Below are 22,897 nucleotides of genomic sequence, written 5' to 3'. Positions count from 1 at the left end.
TTATGAGAAACCTCCTAATTTGTGTAGAATCTCTTTTAATCCTTGCAATGACCTCTTGAGATCAGAACTGGGACCTGAGTTTAGGTCTGTGGCTCAGCGTTGGGGCTCTGCTGCTGGGAACTCTGGTGTGCACTGTATTGACTGGGTATACGTGTGTGTGTGTGTCTCTGTCTTAACTTGAGGGTCTATATCAAAACCTTTCCGAGAAAGCAAGTATATAATCCATTCTACCCCCAGAGCCATTTTAATGTTACAGATAATATACAGAGAACACAAGAACTTTTTTTGGGTTTATATTGTTAAAGTTATTCATTCTCAGTTCAGGTTTTGGGTTTGTTTTCAAACATGAGAAGTCTGTCTTAGTCACTTTAAGACTAAGAAGTCATGTGTTTTTGATACATATAAACCTGTATCAACATCTATTCTAATTAAAAACACTGTTGATAATCATTTACAAGTGCAAGATTTCAGGAATGCAGAATTAATTTAAATAACTAGTGGACTATTATTATAACTTCAACATTCTAGCATATGCTCTGAAATGATTATTGTTCATTCATTTATTTAGATCTTCTAAATACTTTTAGTGATTACATTAGGGATAGTCAACTCCCTGGGCTAATTTGAAACATAGGAATGTACTATGCTTGCATATTCATTTCAGTATGGAACCTTCTGAAAATCTCCTTCTTTGGGCTTTTCTTTTACACAGCCTACTTTGGTATGAAGTCTCTTAGTTTTTATTTTCTCCTTTCGATCTGTGGTCCTGACTTTTTACAGTTACCTGGACACTGCCATGTGCTTTGACTGATGTTCTGTTGTTTATTAGGCAAAACACAATATCATTCTTGAAAGGGTTGCAGTTGGGTGGTGCTGCAGCTGCTTTTCAAGCCACTGCACTGTGGTTATACATGATGTCGTCCCTATTAGATAATATGGTAGTCCTTCTCATCATGTAGGCAATTGGTAATGCTAAACCTCAGGATATTTTTGTAATCAAAGCCCTTGTAATTGGATATGTTGATGTTTTATTAAAGAATACCTGGTAACATTATAGTGTTAGCATTCTAAAATTAACTTGTGACTGTAATATTAATTACATTGAAATATGGATACATAGAATTATGTGGACATGTGTATATATATGTGTGTGTGTGTGTGTATATATATATGAAAGTGAAAGAATATTTAAACCTGTACAGTAGCTCCTCCTGAGTGGCAGATGTTGTAACTATACAAAAGGCCTGTATGTATTCAGGTGAGAGACTGTTGGCTTCTAGAATCTCTGGAGCCCTAATTACTCCCTGTAGACAGTAAAATCCTTATGTGAAGTCTTGATAGGACTAATCTTTCTAAGGGTCCAGCCATTTTTAATCTCAGGACATCTTAAGGAAAATTGTGCATCTGAGTCATGAAAGTGCTAAGGATAGCTAAAATCTGAAATTTCATAGGGGTTAGATGAAGAATCAATTTGGACTTGATTATATGTCTTAATTGCCTTCCATATTTAGTTGGCATATAATTAGAACCCCCTCATTACTTTCTCAAGTAACTCTAAAATCAAAGAGTTTACAAATAGTCAAATAGTTGACTTTAGCACCTCTAAACTCAAAGAGTATACACATATTTCCCTTGCTTACATATTTTATCTATGTATCTTTTTGTGATTGCAGGTATATATCTCCTTCGGGAACTAAATAAACAAGTAAACAACCGATAGGAAAAGGTTGATAAGAATTCATCAGTTTCAGGGTCTAAAGGCCTTGACTAAAGGCCTTTTCACACTTTAGACTCTTAGAAGTGGACTATTACATAAGTCAGTAGGCAAACCAGCCTGACTTGCAGGGGTCTGACGAAGAGAAGCTCCTTTTCTCTAATATTTTCTGCTGATTCTTAGTTGAGAAACCACAATTCCAAATTGACAGTGTCTATGAGAGGAGCTACAGTGAGTGACAGTAACTGCTAGTTGTACATTGCACTTTTGGTATCACCTGTCAGTTATGTGTATCTTGATCTGTATGTATGAATGAAAATAGGATATTCACATTTGGAAAGTAACTAGATTCTAGAATTTTAAGTTTTCATGTAGCTACTGGACTTGCCCTATAGAAAATCTTCTGGGACCTATCAGCAGAAATTTATGCCTTAGAGCATTATTTAGCTGTTCAAGGGAGGTTTGTGTTTTCATGATTTCTAATATAGTTTGGGAAGATTATCTAGAACTTTCTCAAAGGAGTGTCATTGTATTATTTCAACACAATTTTGTGAGTTCAGTAAAAATGAGCTAAATGTCTATTCCCATATTTCCCTTTCAGGTAAAACAGTTAATCCATCTATTGTTTTCTGTGACATATTGGGACTCTTTGAGCCCTGACTCTCAACGGGATTCATATGGTTCAATGATGTTGTGAGGAACATGACAAGCCATTGGCCTCAATGAGTTTATATTTTAGTAAAGGAGATAAAATCAAATGTTTACTTAGAGTTAATCATGTAATTATAATCATGATCTGTTCATGGCTATAGCCTACAGACACTTTTTCCCAAATGTTCTCTAAGAGAGAAGATATTAATTCCCAAGTAACTTAGGTCAATGGGTGGTGTATTAGTCCATTTTCATGCTGCTGATAAAAACATACTTGAGACTGGGAAGAAAAATAGGTTTAATAAGTTCACAGTTCCACGTAGCTAAAGGCCTCACAATCATGGTGGAAGGTGAAAGACACTTCTTATGTGCCTTGGCAAGAGAGAATGAGAATCAAGCAAAAGTAGAAACCTCAAATCTCCTGAAAACCATCACATCTCGTGAGACTTGTTCACTACCATGAGAACAGGATGGGGGAAACCGCCTTCATGATTCAATGATCTCCCACCAGATCCCTCCCACAACATGTGGGAATTATGGGAGCTACAATGCAAGATGAAATTTGGGTGGGGGCGCAGCCAAACCATATAATGTAGGAAATGTCTTTGCACCTTTTAGTTGTTTTTTTCCCCCCTTTCAACCACATCATCATCCTTATTATTAGCTTCCATTGGACCTGAAATCATTTTGTCTACTCATCATGAACTTGGGTACCAGCATAATTTAGAGTTGCTATCACCACTTTCGAGGCTCATCATCCTGCTGACAACATCAGTATATGTGTGGAAAGCACCTGGATAGTTTTTTCACCTCACCACTTCCAAAGGTCACCCCTCAGTTTACTACTCTGGTTACACAGGTGTTGTAATATTGCACAACTGTTCTAACTTTATTCATATGTATCATACTTCCCAAGCATAAACCTATCTTCTTCTGCTATACTCATTTTGCTTAGATCATCTAGTAACTTCATGGAGAGCTCCAATCCATCAAACAATCTGTCTTTAGCTAGTTCATCAACTTAACTTGCTTATCATCAAATGAAATCAAAATTTGATTGCATTGTGATTAACTTTTGTTATACAAATGCTGTTTCCATAAACTCTTTACTGACTTTTATTCTATCCACTTTTTCTGGGCTTAAATTAAAAAAAAAAAAAAAAATACTGTTTTTTTAAAAAATCACACCACCTGATAGATTTTGATCACCAGAAATTCAGGGTTATCAATTTCAATTGGGTTCAAATATAACTGGAAATTCTACTACTATATTTTTCTGTTCAGTTCTCTTTGTTCTTCTACTCTGTATTTCAACTCCTTTCAATTTTCTCCAGACTTCAACCACTCCTTCTTTTCACCAGTCCTTTACTTATAGCTAAGAAAATTGTAGCCATATAATGGAAACTTCCTTAGCTACCAGTCCTAGAAATTACATTTTTATGCATCTTCTCATTTCCTCTTACTATAAAAAAGGCAGAGAGAGCCCCTCTTACAGCCTGTAATTTGGATTTTATCCTGCTTCACGCTAATAGTTATCACTTCTTTCGTGTGTGTATGCAAATATTCACTACCAAATTGAATTATCCTCATCAATATCTAAACATATTTAAGTGTTTCTTACCTTAAGAGTAATAAGAAAAATAAAAAAAAAAAAAAACCTAACCTTTCCTTGATCCTATATCTTCTTCTATCCTTAGTCAAATTTATCTCTATCCATTCAGACAAACTTCCTATCAGCATTCTTAACCTTGCTGTCTCTGTGCTTTCACCGTGTTCTTCATTGCCCAGTATGGTTTCCACTTCTATTCTTCATACAGATCACTCTTTTGGGCACTTCTGATCTCAATGGCACAAATAAGGGGCATTTTCAATAACCATTTTATGTAGTATTTGACCAGCATTGGGTTCCTGACATCTCTTCTCCTTTAGATACGCTTTTATTAGCTTTTGTGATGCCATATAATTCCATTTTCCTTTTGTAGTTCTACATACTTAAATATATATTTTTTCATTTCCCTCTGTCCTCATTGTAGCCTCATTTCCTCAGTCGTGTCAGAGTTGAAAGTATAGGGCAAAGAGAGAAAAAGACTGAGGATACATCTTGTGGAACTACAATGTTTAAGTTTCACATGGTAGAATTCAATTATATGTAATGATGTTTTATATATTTGCACATCTATGTAATGTATATACACACACACACATATATATACACACACATACACACGTGTATAGTCCTGTTATCATTTGTTGAATGTCTACTTTTTGATAGACAGTATTTGAGCTTTGAGGACACAAAGTTAACTACAGTTCCTAAATTGGAGGTCGCACCTTGTTATGAGAGATGCAGATGCATGTGCTTTACTGGTACTCATAGGGTTGAATCTGTAGTGTTATTCTATCTTTGTGTGTGTTACAGATGCCTATTTTATTTGTTAATGAAATTTGGGCATCAATATTTAGAAACAGGTTTTGATTTGAGCACATTTTTTCCTTGAAGGCAGATGTGTGATTTATTTTGGATGTTAGCAAAATTTAATGTTTAAATATTAAAATAAAAAACAGGAATTTAAGGAGGTTTATAGAAATCAAATACTAGTTTATTCATGTGTTTCCAAACTGGGATTGGGGGGTTAGGTTTTTATTGGAGGGAGAAGGGAATGGAAGAAATATGATTTTAGTACATGTATCTTTTATGGCTATTTTCTGCTCATAACAGTGGTGCCCCTTAACATAGGATGCTTACTGTGTGTGAGATGTGCTAAATGTTTTATGTGCATTAACTTATTTAATCTTCCCTATAAAATTTCCTTTATAAAAGAGGAAATTGAGGTTTACATTTTACATAAGCTAAAGTTACAGTTAAAGGGTATGAGCTAGGCTGGGTGTGGTGGCCCATGCCTGTAATCCCAGCACTTTGAGAGGCTGAGGCAAGCAGATCACTTGAGGCTAGGAGTTCGAGACCAGCCTAGCCAACATGTTGAAACACCTTCTCTACAAAAATACAAAAATTAGCCAGGCGTGGTGGCATGTGCCTATAATTCCAACTACTGGGGAGGCTAAGAATTGTTTGAACCTGGGAGGCAGAGGTTAGAGTGAGCCCAGATCATACTACTGCACTCCGGCCTGGGTGACAGACGAAGAGTCTGTCTCATTTAAAAAAAAAAATGAATCAAATATATATCTGACTTTGGAGCCTGGGCTCTTAACACTATGATAGATTGAAAGAATATTAAGGGGAATGTTTTTTCAGATTTTTCTAGTATCTGTAATATCTTATATTACATATTTCATATATTATTTAATCATTTCACATATACCATTCAGTCTTCATAAGAAACCCGTGATGTAGGGAAAGGCAGTGTTGTCAAGAGGAGACTACAAAGACCCAAGTTATTAATAACTTGCTTGGGTTACATGTGTTAGTAGACCAACAACCAGACCCCAGGCTTCCGGACACCCCATTCAGCTTTCCATTATAGGAGACACTTCTGGACTCATTCAGTTTGCTAGAGGAAAAAGTTGTCCTTGTTCTTTAGGATTTCCCATCTCCCCCAAGTGTAATTCAACTTTATTTCACTTATTTAGTTAATAATCCAGGACTGTTGCTGGAGTAGCAAAAATTTGATTAGAATCATCACCTTCGGTGTTTCAGGTAATGGAGTGAAGTAAAAACAGCTTGGAAAGCAGAGCCCGTTCATTCTGCTCCCAGGCTGGCCTCCTGGATGGTTTAAAGTTGACATCTGGTGTGGCTTTCATTGCTCTCTTCTTCTGGGAAGCCTGGTTGACTACTTGACATCAAGCATTAGATCTGACCTGAGCATTAGCCCGAGCTCGCTTTGCGTAATTAAGCTATTGAGATTTGTTTCCCCTGACTGGACAGAAGAGCCCTACAAGTTGAGGGCTCTGTTGAAGTGATAAAGCTGATTAGATCTTTAGCAGTAAAGGAATCTGATCTTAGAAATTTCTTCTAGCTCTCGTTAATGAGGCAAAGACAACATTTAGCAGGGAAAATGAGGTCACTAAGAAGAGAAACTTTTTTTTTTTTTTTTTTTAAATAAAGAACCAATTTTGCCTCCTTTAAAATCAGGCCTCAATTTATTGTCCTGAATAAAGCTCAATTTAAATGAACACATATGAAACTTTTTCTCAGGGGTGTAGTAATCTTGTTTAAAGTACAAGATTAAAGTACAACAATTCAAGAAAGTGAAGCTAAGATAGACCTAGAAGTTAAAATAATTTAATGAATACTGACAACAAAACTGAAATAACCAACAATGATGTATATTTATTATTAGAATGTAATTTTTTTAAAAAATGATTGTTAAAAACTTTTTTTCTGTAACTTCTCTTTGCTTAAACCACTAATCAAACATATAAAACTTATTTTTCTAAGATACATTTATACAGACTTCAGGTATTAACACTGTTGACAATCACACTTTTTAGTTTAGATAGCACCTTTCCGTATGCTACTATTTAATCCTTAGAAAAGTTTTTCTGAAAGCTGTATTATATTCATATTAGGGGGTTAAGACTTAGCTCTAAAAGTTTCAAATCTCAAATTTATGTGAATCCTTAAGAATCTGTAAATAGGAGAGCTTGGGGTATAATACAGGTTTTTTTCACTCCTGAGAAAGTCGTCTGTACCAGAGTTGTCTCAAGTTATACATTATTTAAAGTCTTTGATCCTATCCTTATTTCTTGCTAAGCTCTTGTTCCAGTATTTAGAAAATGACATAGGAATTACGTTCCCACCAAATACATTTATGTGAAATATAAATCATATGCATACGCATATTGTGAACCTCCTGTGTTCACAGATAGCCATCCTTCCATCATGAAGCATTCTGCTTACCACAAAGACCCCATCCTCCATCTCACTCTCATTTCATTCCAGTAAAAAATCAATTGTCACAAAGGGCAAGCTTGGAGTAGAAAAGAAGTAACACAGGTGGTTTATGATTGGGACCGTTGGAGGGGAGATGAGCCATCCTTTCCGGTGCCTTACCTTGTCTCATTGTTACTAACTTTGGGGTGGTTGTAAGAGTATGGTGTGAGACTGGAAAGGGTTTAATGGAACCATACTGCTGTCTTATCAATATAATGTCTAGTCAGTGTGCTAGTTAAAATGAAATTCATTTTTTGAATTTAAAATTTACTTAACATTTTGGACATTTAAAGGAAATTTAAACTCTAAAGTCTACTTAAATGAAATACTCTGTGTCTTCTTTTTCTTGAGAGGCAATGTAGTAAAGTTTTCAGAAACAACCTAGAGGCAGGATAGCTCAGACCATTCCCCGCTTCACCACTTGTTAGCTTTTATGCCTTGGTTCAATTACTTTTCTTTAAAATGATCATGAACATAATACCTACCTCATATGATTGTAATGAGGATTAAATCAGTTTATGTGTATGTATGCGTATGATTGTGTATAGCTTGGGACAGTCTACTTTATATAGTAAGTGCTTGACAAATGTTACTTATTATCAGCCCAGTTAATCAAGGTTCTCCTCCTCCACCAGAGTAAAAATGTCCTGGCAGAGTTTACCGGAGAATACCTAAGAGCTAACCCCAAGTGATACTTACTAGTTTCGGTTTCTCTTGACCTCTTTCTTATATTAGATATTATTTGCCTTTACCTATGTTTTTTTGGAAAAGTCAGCCTCCCAAATTTCCAAATTGCTGTTCTATTTCTGCACAACTGCACCAAGCTTTCATGGTTTTCACCTCCTCCTACTAGAGGTTTTCACCACTTCCTAATAGAGATTTTCAGGCTGTACTAAGCTAGAACCATAGCCTGATCTCAGAATTGGCAGATACTCCCATGGGAAAGAATAAAATGGCTGGAGATTATTAGATAGCATCAGAGAGGCTCTCACCTCCTAAAATGTGTGTGCATCTGGATGCCATTGTTTACACACATATCTGAAATCTTTAAATTATTGTTATTGTAATATGCCTGGCCTTTTCTAATCCTTTTATTAGGAGTGTTGGCCTGCTTGAAACCTCCTGGTACCACCCTTCCTTTCTTAACCATTCGATGTTGACTTTATATCCGTTGGTGGCCTTTTCAGTCTTGACCTTTCATTTCCAGTAGTTTTCTTCTCTTATTTATCTTCTTATGCCATCTTACTCACCAATCACTTTAACTTTCAAATCAGTAGCTTATTCTCTTCCATGGAGTTAACTGAGATCCTTCACCAGATAACTTTGAAATTTATACCTTTATTTTACACTGATAATCTTCTCTTCCAAATGTATCTATCTAGTTATTACTTAAGCATTTTCCCCTGTGTGTATCATAGGCAAATCAAATTTGAAATGTTCTAAACGTACTTCATTACTTTCTCCCTCGTTTTGTTTCCCTTTCTGTATCAAGTTTCCTTGAAACTTCAGCTATTTAAAACTCAGATTATTTTATTAATGTGTTCAGTGGTTTGCATACTACTTAGCACACAGTAGGTGCTCCATGTATGTTAAGTAAACAACAAAAATGGAGAAAGTCAATAGGCGAAAGTTTACTTTTAAAGAGATTTTCCATGTCTGCCTAGTCATTCTGTTCCTATATATTTCCTCTTCAGGAAATATAACAATACTTGATAATAGCTATTTTAAAAATGTAAGCTGTTTAACCTCTGTAATGTAATTGTTCTTCAAATTTTGTTTTTTGATTTGTTTACGTATACAAGATTTAGGAAATTACTTACATTAAAAGGTTAAATTTTTAATTCTTACTGAACAAAAATTAGATTCACTTTTGCATATATTTAGCTATTCCCCTCCACTGTAGACATTCTTTGAAAATGATTGTTGTAAATCTTTTCTGTTTCTCTTTGACAGGTAATATTTGAAGCTGAAGTCTCAGGAGGGAGAAGTGGTTATATTGCCATTGATGACATCCAAGTACTGAGTTATCCTTGTGGTAGGTTGTGATTAAGAATTGTATTTTTCTACGTCCTTTCAACACTTGCCTTATACTGGCAGTGACGACTGTTTGTGTATCACTTGGTTATTGCTGTCTCTCTTGTTATTGTTAGTCCTAGCCTTCTATTGAGTTTTAAAATAAAACTGATATATTTCTAGAGTTTTTGAATCAAATATTTTTCAGACTTGTAACTAATTGTATACATATTAGGAGATTCTTTTAAATTATTTCATTACTGAGAACAAAATATACATGCAAAGGCAGCTGTCAGGAGGACTTGTTCATTTTTTTGGCACTATTAAATTGTCTAGAAAAACAAAGAAGAATAACAAATCAGTTCAACAGAAAGGAAAATATAAAGAAGCCTCATGAAGCTATTTGATCTGCTAAGTTGAGGGCTGGGTTGAAATTAAGAGAAATAATTAGTTCATCTTATTCCAAATTTAGGACTACTTTTTTTTCCTCTGTCATAATAAATACCTGGCTAACTCATGAGGTCAGGAGTTTGAGACCAGTCTGGCCAAAATGGTGAAACCCCATCTCTACCAAAAATAAAAAAAATTAGCCAGGCGTGGTGGTGTGCCCCTATAATCCCAGCTGCTCAGGAGACTGAGGCAGGACAATCACTTGAACCTGGGAGGTGGAGGTTGCAGTGAGCGGAGATTGCACCACTGCACTCCAGCCTGGGCAACCAGAGCTAGACTCCATCTCAAAAAAAGAAAAAAGAAAAATAGAAAGCAAACGAAACAAGAAACTCGGTTTATTAATACACAGTTTTGTTATGCCCTTAGATGCACCTTGGTTGGCCTTGAGACGTTGTACCTAAATTTGTACACATTCCATGAAAAACAATTACTGCCTGCATTCAAGAGAGCCAGGCAAAAAACAGCTGGCATAAATTCAGTCTTTGCTTGTATTTCCCAATAGCAGCATTTTATAGGGCCTGTGAGTTCTGGATTATCTGTTCAGCAGTCCTCTCTAAGAAGCATCTCTAACACATTGTAAGCAGCAGGCAGGGGCCCCTTGTGAGGGCCAAGGCCTGTGCTCTTGCTGAGTGCTTGTCAGACTCTAGTGTGCTTCAGAATCACCTACAGCTGTGGTAAATCACAGATTGCTTGGCTCTTCCCCTGGTTCTGATTCAATAGGTCTGGGGTGGGGCCTGACAATTTGCATTTCTGATTCCAGTGCAGCTGTTGCTAGTCTAGAGTTCGTAAATTGAGAACTGCTGCTTTAGCTCATGTTCCAACTCAAGAATTCCTTATTTTAAATCTCTTCCTGAGAGGTAAGGCACTAGAGAAAGATGTAGCCAGTAAGCGTCAGATTATATATACCATGTGGTGGTTGGTAAGAAAAAAGAGAACAATGGTGGTTGGTAAATTCTAAGAAAAAAGAGAACAAAATCATCTCACTTAGAGTTCAGGTGGGTTTACTAAGTTCTTTCAATCTGTAGTTTAAGAGAACTGTGTTTTTATCTACTGTTCATTTTTCACTTCTTGAATGATAGGTGTTAAGGAAAGGCTTTCATAAGTATGTAGAAAATTGTGAATTGAGCACAACAGCAGTTTTAGGGTGATATGGTCCTCCATGAGCTTTTCTTTTTACTCATGAGCATTAGCTTTTGCTGTTTATATAAATTTCCTTTCAATGGGAAACATGGATAAGGCTTCAGTTTTAAAAGGTAGTTTCAGAGAATACTTGATAGTCATAAATCTCACTTATATTTTGACTGCAGTCATGATTTTTGTTAGTCTAGTATGGGTATTTATTTTGGATTCATATACTGTGGTTATAATGGAACAGGAATAAACTTACCAGTTTCTATTTGCAAGAGACAAAAATATTCCCTTGTTCTTTGAAATGCTAGAGGGTTATAACTACTGATTTTTTTTTTTTTAATAAAGATCTAACTGCTTAAAATGTAGCCTACTAAGTCCAATGGCCGTGTAACTGTCATTAGTTTAGAAATCATTATATGTTTTCATTATATCTTTATATTAGGCTCTGATTTCATGTCAATTTGATCTCTTTTGGTTGCTTTGACTTGTAAGCTTGTAACTGTTTTATTACCATCCATATGCAACATGCCATGGCAGCAGTTCAGCAGCAGTTGTTGAGTGCTCACTCTGTAGAGAACAATACTCCAGCAATTATGGACAGTAAGTAACAGAGCTCCTGAGAAAAAGAGAACCATGAGAGTCACAGAGGAAATGGTGTCTTCTGGCACAAAAAAGCCCCTCAGTTTTCTTCTTTCTGATGTTAGTCTTGACCAAAGGTAAAAACACTAGCGATAATATTCAGCTGCAGAAAAGTAACGTGGCATGTTTTCTTCATGTGAAAACAAATACATTTTTTTTTCCGCCCTTCACAGATAAATCTCCTCATTTCCTCCGTCTCGGGGATGTAGAGGTGAATGCAGGGCAAAACGCTACGTTTCAGTGCATTGCCACAGGGAGAGATGCTGTGCATAACAAGTTATGGCTCCAGGTAAGGCCAAGTTGGCAGCTGAGCTAAAGAGTATACTTTATGTTTTAAAAAAATTACAACGGGACTGTTTGTGGTCTCATCCTTTTGAGTGTGTGCGCGTGCGCGTGCACGCATGTGGTGGGACAGGCTGTCTGCATGAGTTTAATTTAATTCATGTTAGAGGTTTCCTTTTCTGAAATAAAATACACAGGAAAATAATAAGTATTTTTGTTAGTATCTACTGAAACATAATAATTCTCTCTGTTATATTCGAACTGCAAAAAAACTCTAGATCCATTTGAAATATGAATAAGAATGAGATATTTTCTTATTTAATAATATTTTTAAAACCGAATTTACAAGAGTTAAGTAGGAACTGTCATACTCTGATAAATTTTTTAAAGTATTTTAAGAAACCCTTGGGAATATTTCAGGAACTATGAATTGGAAGAGAGCCAATTAAATTTTTGAGATTGAAGGTTAATCCCAGATCTGAGGTGAAGACATTTGCCTTGCACATATTAAGTCCTTAATATATTTGTGTTTAATTATGATTTAACATACATGTTGGGGGAACTGTAAATGGTGCATATAAGCAGATTTAAAAGAATCAGAGAGAACTAGAGACTAAGAAATATGCCTTGCCTTCAGGGAATTTATAGAAAGTCTACCTATCAGTGCTAGAGTGCTGGGGGCTGGAAAGAGCTGAGAGCAGCTCTAAAGCCAGGAAACTGGGCCTAAAAGAGATGGCTTATTGAGCTAAATATTTGAAGCTAGATGATACGTAAGTAATAATATTCTCTGAGCACCTCTATTATTATTTTTTAGGTTCTCTGCATCAGAATGAGGAAAGTGATTTAATTAGTTGTGAATTTTAAATTCATGGGAATGCCAATAGAAACCAAAAAAAAAAAAAAAAAAAAATCCTGATAAAATGAGCTTAGTTTCTTTAACATAGACATCATGATTTATTTTACTACATCCTTTAGATAGGTGAAGGTAGTGTTGGGGATAATTATTAGTTTGCGGGTGGTTTTAATGAAGGTTATAATAAATGAATATTGAAATAATACATTATAGTGTCTGATACTGTGCTGGGTGTTGTATGTGTGTTATCTCATCAAGTTCTTACAGCATTCCAATTGGAGGTTACAACAGGTGTACTTCATATTAATCTAATTATTACTACTTTTATAACTCGTTTGATTTTCAGATATCAGGATACCATATTTTGTGTCCAAATATGAAAAGGAAATGAGGGTCCTTTTTTTCTGTGATTATGGTAATTTCTCCTACAGAGACTGCAAAATAGGATAATTTTTCCTGGAAAGCGTATTATATGATGTGCAACCTGTCTTATCAACTAATTGTCAAGTCAGTTTTCTTATTTCTCTCTCTATGCCTAAATAATAGTTTAAGAATGATTTTAGATATATGTTTTGCTAGTGATTTTTTCATTTAGATGGGAACATTACCTGGCATTTAGCTTTAGTTGTGAGCTATATGGTCTTTTCTTGGAGACTAGAGGCTCTGTAGGTCTGCCCTTGGTTTTATGCCTCAGGATTTAATGTGACATTGAAATAAAAAGGGTTTTGTATCCTCAGTCACCAGCTGCCTTGTGGCAACAAAGACTTTCTGGACCCTGCTGGTCCGAGTGGGTGGTAGTCCAAATACTGCTCATTTTTTTGTTTGTTTGTTTGTTTGCTTTCTATTTTGTAGATAGTCCATTTCATGATGGTTTAAAAAAATTTTCCTCCTGCCATTTTTTCTAACAAAGATGAGAGATAAAATATTCTATGAGACTTCTATGTTGCTTTCTCCCCTACTTCACCTCCTCACCTCTCTTTTTTTCTTTCTTTTTTATTATTATTATTATTTTTTTTGGTGTCTGCTACAGAACGGTGAATTTGTGTATTTCTCTTCCACTTTGACATGGACATTGCCTCATTCTTCAGTAGTGTGCATATTCATCTTAATTTATTCAAAAGCTATTTTACCTTTTTCAATTATACCACATCAATTACCTTAACTTATTCTTTTACATCACTCTTCTCAATGTACAAGAAATATTGAAATCTATCTTAGGGTGTTTTCAAATTAAAATAAAACTTTTACTATGAAATTATGTGAAAATGAACCAGATAAGATTGATCATTACATATCAATCAATTAGAAGGTGGCAGTGACTTAAAAAACTTACCCACCTTTTGCTGAAAGTAAAAAAACATAATAAAGCAGGAAGAATTCTGGTTCCAAAGTGAATCTACCAGCTAACTCATGCAAACAGATGTCAGATTATTTTCATTTCATGTAGAATAACAACCTAGAGTTCAGGAAGCCCAGTTCTTAATTCTAACTTTAACTCTAACCCTCCTAAACCTTTTAACCCTGTTAATTGCAGTGGCCTTAGAGATTTCATTTATGTGTTCTGGGACTCAATTTGCTTATTTATAAAAGGAGATTCTGAACAGACACTAAAATCCCTTCCAGCTGTAAGATGCTAAACTAGGTGTTTAGGTTATTTTTGGTGGCTTGAAACATGGCCTTGATAACCTTTTTGTGTGGAAGAATGAAAAAGTCTTGTTATTCGGTTTGCATGGGGAAAAAATGGTACCTTAAATTAAGTATCATTGTGAAAACAAATGCTCAAAATATCTGCTGCTAGTACTGAGAATGAATGTACTTGAAGCACTCAATGAAAGGTCATTGCAGAAGTAATGGAAGGTCATTACATCACAGAAGTAATGGAATAATACAGCAGTTGTTATACCTGCCATGGTCAGGTAAAAATACCAAATGGCAATCAACTTTGTATGTCCTCCAAATAACTTACATTATGTAGTATTGAGTTTCAATTGGCAAAATGTTGTCTAAATATGGGCTAAAGTAACAAAGACTAGAAAAACAACCAATTTTCTATTTAAAAGGAAAAGTGATACACTATAACTCTGTGAAAGGTGTACAGAATGTAATACTTGATCATATTTGATATTTAAAATAATTTATTATGGAAAAACTGAATAATTTATCTTACTTGTGTATTCCTTCTAGGTTATAATTAATATATCAGTCATTGTTGTCTAAAATGATATATAAATTGAGTAAATTGAAAAATGCAGGGAAAAATGCAAATGATAAGTGGCCTGAATTAATCTAGGATAATTTCATAATGCACATTATGGTGGTTCTGAAAATGTCTATAGGAAATGATCTTTCTTGTAAGAATTGGATTATACAATTATAGAGTATTTGAAGTAGGTTTTCTGTATTTGTAGATATGTAGGAAACCATGACAAACTACATAAACCAGATCAACCTTCTTGTACATGCTAAATGAAGTAATGATACATAAAACAACATCAAATGTTTTTATAAGTCTGAGTGTCAGTAGACTAAAAATATGGTGAAATCATGAGGTTTTCTGGAACATAGTTTTTAAAAGTATGTTATTCAGTACATTTATGCACTAAAAGAAATTTAGAATAAAGTCTTTAGTCACCCTTAGAGAATTTCCAGATTATTTTTCAATTGAGAGCTCAGTGAAGTAGCATGTATTCTTGACGTAAACATAATATGTGTTGGTTAATGATTTGTAAATTTTTTCCACATGAACAGACATTTTTCAAATCTTGTAAGTTGTAGAACTAAGCCATTTTAATTTTATAGTAGTGCTCTCCTGTCCTTGGGGGATACATTCCAAAAAGCCCAATGGATGCCTGAAACCGCACATAGTACCAAACCCCACATATACTGTTTTTTTTCCTACATATACATACCTATGATCAAGTTTAATTAATAAATTAGACACATAACAACAATAATAAAATAAAGCAATTATAACGATATACTGTAAAGTTATATGAATGTGATCTCTCTCAGCATCTATCTTTGTACTTTACTCACCCTTCTTAGGATGAAGTAAAATGATAAAATAACTCACATAATGAGAATAAGTGAGGTGAATGACATAGGCAGTGTGATGTAGCATTAGGCTACTATTGGCCTTCTGTCAATATGTCAGAAGGAGGTTTGCTTGGGGCTATCCTGGATCATTGAGCCATGATGATTTTGATGGTTGGGATGTCAGAAACACACAATGTCAATGACTAACAAATGAGGGAAAGCACAGGATTTCATCACGCTACTCAGAGTGGAGTGCAATTTAAAACCTATGAATGGTTTATTTCTGGAATTTTTCATTTAATATTTCAGACTCTGATTGACAGAAGGTAACTGCAACTGCCCAAAGTGCGACCTTGGATAAGGAAGAATTTCTGTATTCCTGAGAAACTTTCAATGATACGGAATTTGTGATTCATAACTTGAAGCTATGATAAAGCTCTACTTATGGGAAATAAAATCAAAAGTGAAATTATAACATATAATTTACACTGGAATGAAATAATAAAAGCATCTGGTTATATTCCTGAGACGTGTCAAATAATTTTCTTACAGGAAAAATAAAAATTAGGTTGTACACTTTTATAGGCTAGAAATGTTGGTTATTTTTAAAATTTGAATTTATTTTTGAATTATTTTCAATATTTATTGAAAATATTTAAAATTCAAAACTTTTCAAAAATATTCAACTATTTCAATATATGAATATTTTTTAATATTTTTGAATTATTTTTTAATTTTTAATATCAAATTATCAGTACACACTTGTACATATTTATGGGGTACATGTTATATTTTTGGAACAAGTATACAATGTGTAATGATCCAATTAGGGTAACTGGGGTATCTATAACCTCAAGTATTTATTATTTCTTTGTGTTAAGAACAGTCCAATTCCACTCTTTAAGTTATTTTGAAATATATGATAAATTGTTTACTATAGTCACCCTATGGTGCTACTGAACACTAGATTGTAACTCTTACTATTATGAACACTGGATAAACTGATTGTAGGAAAAAAGCAAATATATAGGCAACAAATGAACATATAGTATAGCAGTTCCATACCTAAATATTTACCCAAGAGAAATTAAGACATGTGCCCACCAAAAGACTTGTACAAAGAAGCCTATAACAGCTTTGTTAATAATAACTGATAATTAGAAAAAACCTAAATATCCATTAACAGGATAATAGACAATTTGTGTCTCATTCAAACAATGAAATACTGCTTAGCAATAAAAGAATGAACTGCTGGTAATGCAACAGTGTGAATGGATCTCAGCATTGAGATTTTGGAAAGAGGATAGACACGAAAAGCTTATATACTTTATGATTTCATTTACATGAAGTTTCAGAAGAAACAAAACTAACCTGTAGTGATAGAAAACAGAACACCTGTTGCCTGTGGGGAATAAGGATTGATTGGATGTGGGCAGGGGGAAATTCTCTAGGGTAATGTTAATGTCATATATATTGACTGGGGTCTTGGTCTATGAGTGTACATACATTTGTCAAAGATTAAGATCTGTCCAATTTACTATATATATATATATATATATATATATAATTTTTACCTGATTAAGACACAAATGAGAAAAAAGTGAATAAGTGACACATTTTATCAAATAACAAACTTACTGGCAGTGCTAATCAAGCCATAGATGGTAATAGCCTACAGGCATTACTTGCGTTTTTGCCTGTCTTGTCTATTTCAAGTGATTTGATTAGGTTCAATGATAATTTGTAATCATTAGTCTAACTTGAAATAAACATGTTCTGAGTTTCTGCTTTAGGAACACCTTATAACTTGAGGATATGAAAGGGTTGTAACTGGGTTTGGACTGAAAGTTTTATATTAGTATTCTGTCATGAAGGTCCAGTATAAGTAGACACCTACAAGGTAAATCAAATAGAGCCTATTGCTGCAACATCTGTCAGACCATATGCTTTGGCTTCAGGTTCAGTGTAGAAACTAAAATACTAATGACCCCATCCATCATTACAGCACTTGGCAGGCATGCATCATTGAATTGGGCAGAGAAATTCAACAGTGGAGTTATTGAAAGTAGGGAATTGTGTGGGTAGATTTGGTGGCACCATTTGTTTTGGTGAATTGAAATGAGGCTGTTTAATGTGTGACTGGTAATCCTATGCACATTGCCATCAAAGCTGTGGCAATTGGGCCAATCTGTCAGTAATCGCTGCAGGTGCTGGCACTGTGCCTCCTCCGTGGCCTGCCAAAACAGGAGAGTCAGCCGCCGCTTCACCCTGGGTGAGGCTCATCATTGCTAGAATAGTATGATACAGCTAGTTGCTCAGCCAAAAGAAATGTCATTCCTTATGGAGCAACACATAATTTAAGCAATGGCTTGAGAGTACTAATTGGAGAGTGAAATCAGTAAAATGAGATGCAAATTGCTCTCAAAAACAACTAGAGAGAGGCTGACCCCCTACGGTACCAACCGTTGTCAGTGAAAGAGCAGTGAAAATGGCTGGTCTAAAACTTCTGACTACATAGTGTGTTACCTGTTCAGGGAAACGCCAAAGCCTTGTTCCTGTACTCCATGCAAACATCACGACATAGTAGTGGGAATCTAAAGCATGATTTCTAAACAACTGAGTTAATTGGGAAGCACAAAAACTTTAGCTGATGACAACATAGCACTACACTCTTTCAGAGGCCAAGTAGTTATGGCTCACAGTGCTCTTTCTGATGCCCCCATGCTGTAGTATTTTTCTGTGCTTATTTATATTGCCATTTGGCAGGCCTAGATGTTTGTAGCATATTTAATTTCTGCAAGAGATTTTACTATCCTGACACTATGTATTTTAGGAAAAAAATTGATAATTTTCCATGTATTATAATGAAGGTAAGCTTCCTGAAGAAATTACTGCATGCTTAGGAACTGCAGTTTACAGTGAGAAATTCTTTGGAAACTAATTTGAGAGGAGGTTTTTAAAATCACCTTGATGAAATACGTAATATGTGATCAGCTCACGCTAGGTAACATGCATAAAGAAAAAACAATGCAATGCAATACAGTAAAAGTTGCTCTAATATCTGGACATGGTCAAAGTTCTGACATTTTCTAGGTAAAAGACTTTAATAATGACTGACATACTTCTACAATATTAAAATAACAAAAGATAGCATATAATTACAAAAAGAGTAAGTAAACTTGAAGAATGATGTCAGAATTGCTAAAAGCACATGGCACAAATATATCTTGAGATTTGTAGAAGACTACGTAAGTGACTTACTACCTTGTAATGTAAGGAATATACAAATGGATTTAATTTGCTCTTTATAGATCCTAAAGTATAATAATGACATGATTTGAAGCTTATGGTGAGAGCTATAAGCTGCTTATAAGGGAGAACTTTGTAATTGTAGGGCTGTTGAAAGCTACAATGAGCTGCTCTAGGAGGTAGTAAAATTACAATTAGTCCAAGTATCCAAGCATAATCTGGATAAGCACATGCTAGAGATGTAGAAGACATGCAAGCCTGAGGCTACTTTTTAAGATACTTTTGGCCCTGACACGTGATTCTATAACTGCATATGGGAAGTCTGTATAGAATCTAAGGACTGTACTATTTCAGAGATGAGCATGAGCAATGCAGACTGGAGTGTTTGGTGAAATCATTAGAGAAGACTTGATTGAAACTTTGAAGTGTACATAAGACTTGAATAAGCAAAGGTGGGCATGGTTACTACTGCAGATTCAGAAGGCAGAAAGCACACCGTATGTATGTGTGGGGACGTGGGATAGGAACTGAAGGAGAAGGATCTTACTGAAGTGGAAGGTTCACCATGAGGAGTGGAGCTAAGTAGAGTTTATGGAGAAGTTGGTACTAGACCGTACTGGAGACTGCTGGAAGAGGAAGAGGCTTCTGTTCTTGGTACAGTCGTCAGGGAATGAGGGCCTGATTCTGGACAGTTTCAGTGGAACTGGAAAATCATGAGTAGGAAAGGGGAGGACAAATTAAGAAACAAAATGGTTTGGGGCCTGGTTTGCACAATTTTATAGAATTTGGGAAGATGTGAGAGTGAAATAATAAAGACAGCTTTGTACATTTTCTCAGAGTTTATTTTTAAAAGATAGTCAATAAGTTTGTTTTCTTAGTTTCTATTTTTGGAGTTCTTTTGTCTGTTAGAACCATTGTTTTACTTTTTACCTTTTTCTACCTTTATAATTTCATGTAAGTGGTCCTCAGTAGGAGTGAAAAATGAGGAGACATTTCAATTCCTTTTGACTCTTTCTAGCTTTAATAAAAATTTACCAAGACAATTTGAAGCTTGTGAGCAACTTAAACCTCTGAGTGGCCCAGACGTCACTGAGGAGAATTAGTCTATGGGAAAACTGTTGGTGCCTTCAGCCTTGGCTGCTTCTGTGACTTCTGGCTCACAAGACAGGAGTGTGAGGAGTGCAAACCATGTCCCTTGTGCTTTCCTAGTTTCTTGTCACCTGGTCTAAACCTTAGCTGACAGATGAGTACTAACTTGCTATTTAATTCTAATTTTCTCTGCTTATCTTTTGTTTAAGCAGTAGTGATTTTGCTATGTATATATTGGTTTACAATTAATTCTGATCCACTTAAGAGACCATGTTCTCTTTGGTAGCTAAGGGCCAACACACTTGGCAGTCCTGCTTATCCTTGGGCCATTGGTATATTCTAATTCACGGCATTATCTTCTTTCTGCATAGCTTTATATAAAGAATTCTGCTTATAGGTCTTGAGATATAGTCACCGATCTCATATCATGGATTATAAGGTTTTCCTTCTACTTTCTGGCATTTTGGATATGTAACGATGAGCATCAGAATGTTTAATCATGTTTATTTTTTAGAATTATTAAATACTCCTGAGGTCATTTTGGTTGATTTTGTGTGGCTTTCTACCATAAAGAGATCAATGCCTTGCAGATATAAAGCTTTCTTTTCCTTCTTTAATAATTTATAAACTCTGAATTTAATGTCTACAGATTTATCAATTCATAATTGATCATAAATGAATAATGTGTATACTATTCTTTACCTTCCTTATCTCTTCTCGGAACAGGACTATACAAGCCTGGCAGTCATGGAAGTTCAAGGATTGCTTTTTATCGATATCTAGAAATAATTTACTTCTCTTTCTGTGCAGGAACAATGTGCTCTCCTACTGTTTGTAGAACTGCCCCTTCAGTGTGTTTCTAGGTGTGTCATGTCTAGCACTTTATAACGTTCCCGTTGAGCTCCTGGGATCAATGTTACAACATGGAGCATTGGCAGGTCTGGTTTCTTCTTTATGAAAAGTAGTCTGCTGGAAAGATCTAAAATTTACAAAATTATTTTATTGTAAAATAAAACAGAGGTATAGAAAACCACACAAAAATAAAAACTATTATGACTCACTATCGGGTAAACATCACACAGGACAAGAAAGAGAGCTTGCCAGCCATCCCAGAGGCACCTTCCATGTGCTCTGTGCCAGGCATAACAGAGCTGTCTCTCTGCCTCTACAAATAACCACTCTCATGAATTTTAACCCTTGGAGGTTTTTTTGCAGTTATGTATGCATCCCTAGACACCATAGTCTTATCAATTTTTAAAAACAGACATCTTTTTAAGTGGCTTTTAATCTGTAGGTTTGTGCTTTATTCCTTTCCTCACAATTTATCTGTTGAGCCTAAGATGTTTGACTTCTAGCTTCCTCTGTCCACATTTTGCTGATTGCATACTAATGCCCTCTTCAGTTCCACATGTCCCTCTTTCCTCTCTATTTCCTGCAAATTGGCAGCCAGATCCAGGGTCAAGTTTGATCCTTTGGCAATGTCATAGGTGGTGCTTGGTATAATAACAGGAGGAACAAAATGTGTCATCTTTCTTTTTGTGATCTTGGCAGTCTCTGATGATTAATACCCATATTTATTCCTGGGGGTAGAAAATTGTGATAGTTTATCTTTTTTTGTTGTTTATTTCTTTTGTATTTGTTTAGTTGCTGAAAAGATACATACTCCTCTTGATCTACTATTTGGTTACCCAGTAACACAATTCATTAAGGAAAGGGTAAATACATTCTCCAATCTTTGCTATATTTACTAGTTTTTAATATGAGTTGGTTCCCTGTTATCCTGCAAATATGACATATTTTTTTCTTTTAATATCATTATAAACTCATGGATTTAAACATATTTAATGGAGTTTAATTTGTTGCAATTATTATTTCTATTACATCTTAAATTGTCCCATCTTTGCTTAGTGGGCACCTCTCCAAATTTGCTCCTGATTCTTTTTGATATGATTATTGTAGGCTTTGAGAGCTTCCTTGGTACCTGGTACTGTGAGATGTTTCAAATATTCCTCTGGATGTGGGATCAGTCATTTTTCAGTGATGCCCTGTTTAGGTTTAGTAAGAAATCATATTTCAAGATCATGATGTGGGTTCTGAGGGATACTCATTTCTAGATCGTTTCAGTGAATAGAGCTAAAAAATATATACACATATATTTAATGATAAAATACCTAATGAGTTCATAGGGATATTTCAAGTTGAAGCCTAAAGTTTTTTACTGAATGTTTATCCTATTACAACTTTTCAAATACATTTTATTTCCGCACCGATATTCTTGGTTGTCAGTGACACAAGGGAAGATGGATTTAGAATATATCATAATTATACATTGGTTTTTATTTCATATTATTTTGAAACTTGTACTAAAGCTCCATTGTCAGCATATAGCTATTGCATGGATAATATACTCTCTTCTACTTAGCTCTTATTTAGTCTTACTTCTAAATGTAACTATGTTTTTAATATTCAATATTAGTCCACCTGTTGTATCTAGTAATTTTGAACGTCAGAGACACGTCTTCTGCATTTCAAATTCCTTAGGAACTGCTCATGGGAATAATATTCCCTGAGTTCTTAGAGGTTGATAATATTTTTTTGTGCCCTTGATTCTTAAGTCGATTTTGCAGTATATAAAATCTTTCATTCATATTTTCTTAAGTAACTTAAATAATGTTACTTCATTTTCTTTCACAGACACAATAGGTACAGTCAGTCACCATAAAGCCGTGGTGGCTGTCAGTACCTCTTTCTTCTAGATGCGCAAATAATTTTTGTTTCTAATTAATCTTATCAGAATATGTATCACAGTAAGTCACTCTGAGTTACTATCATCATGTATGTGGTATTTTCTTTATGTAGTTTATACACTTTTTTTAAATTTTAGAAGTTTTTTTAAAAA

At 34.9% G+C, this 22,897-nt stretch overlaps 1 protein-coding gene across 7 annotated transcripts in view; it reads left to right on the top strand.

Annotated features, from left to right (window-relative positions):
* The window catches only part of PTPRK (protein tyrosine phosphatase receptor type K), a 555,246-nt gene that overhangs the window by 266,079 nt on the left and 266,270 nt on the right, over positions 1–22,897 (top strand). For all 7 annotated transcript variants that reach the window (XM_023230676.2, XM_023230677.2, XM_023230675.2 and 4 more), the window contains 2 exons: positions 9,210–9,291; positions 11,663–11,778. In XM_023230676.2, coding sequence (XP_023086444.1) covers positions 9,210–9,291; positions 11,663–11,778 — 198 coding nt within the window. The remainder of the gene's footprint in view (positions 1–9,209; positions 9,292–11,662; positions 11,779–22,897) is intronic.

Source organism: Piliocolobus tephrosceles, chromosome 5 (assembly GCF_002776525.5).
Source record: "Piliocolobus tephrosceles isolate RC106 chromosome 5, ASM277652v3, whole genome shotgun sequence".
Classification (NCBI taxonomy): Eukaryota; Metazoa; Chordata; class Mammalia; order Primates; family Cercopithecidae; genus Piliocolobus; species Piliocolobus tephrosceles.
Note: the sequence above shows the minus strand (reverse complement) of the source record. Positions and strands in the feature narration are given on the sequence as shown.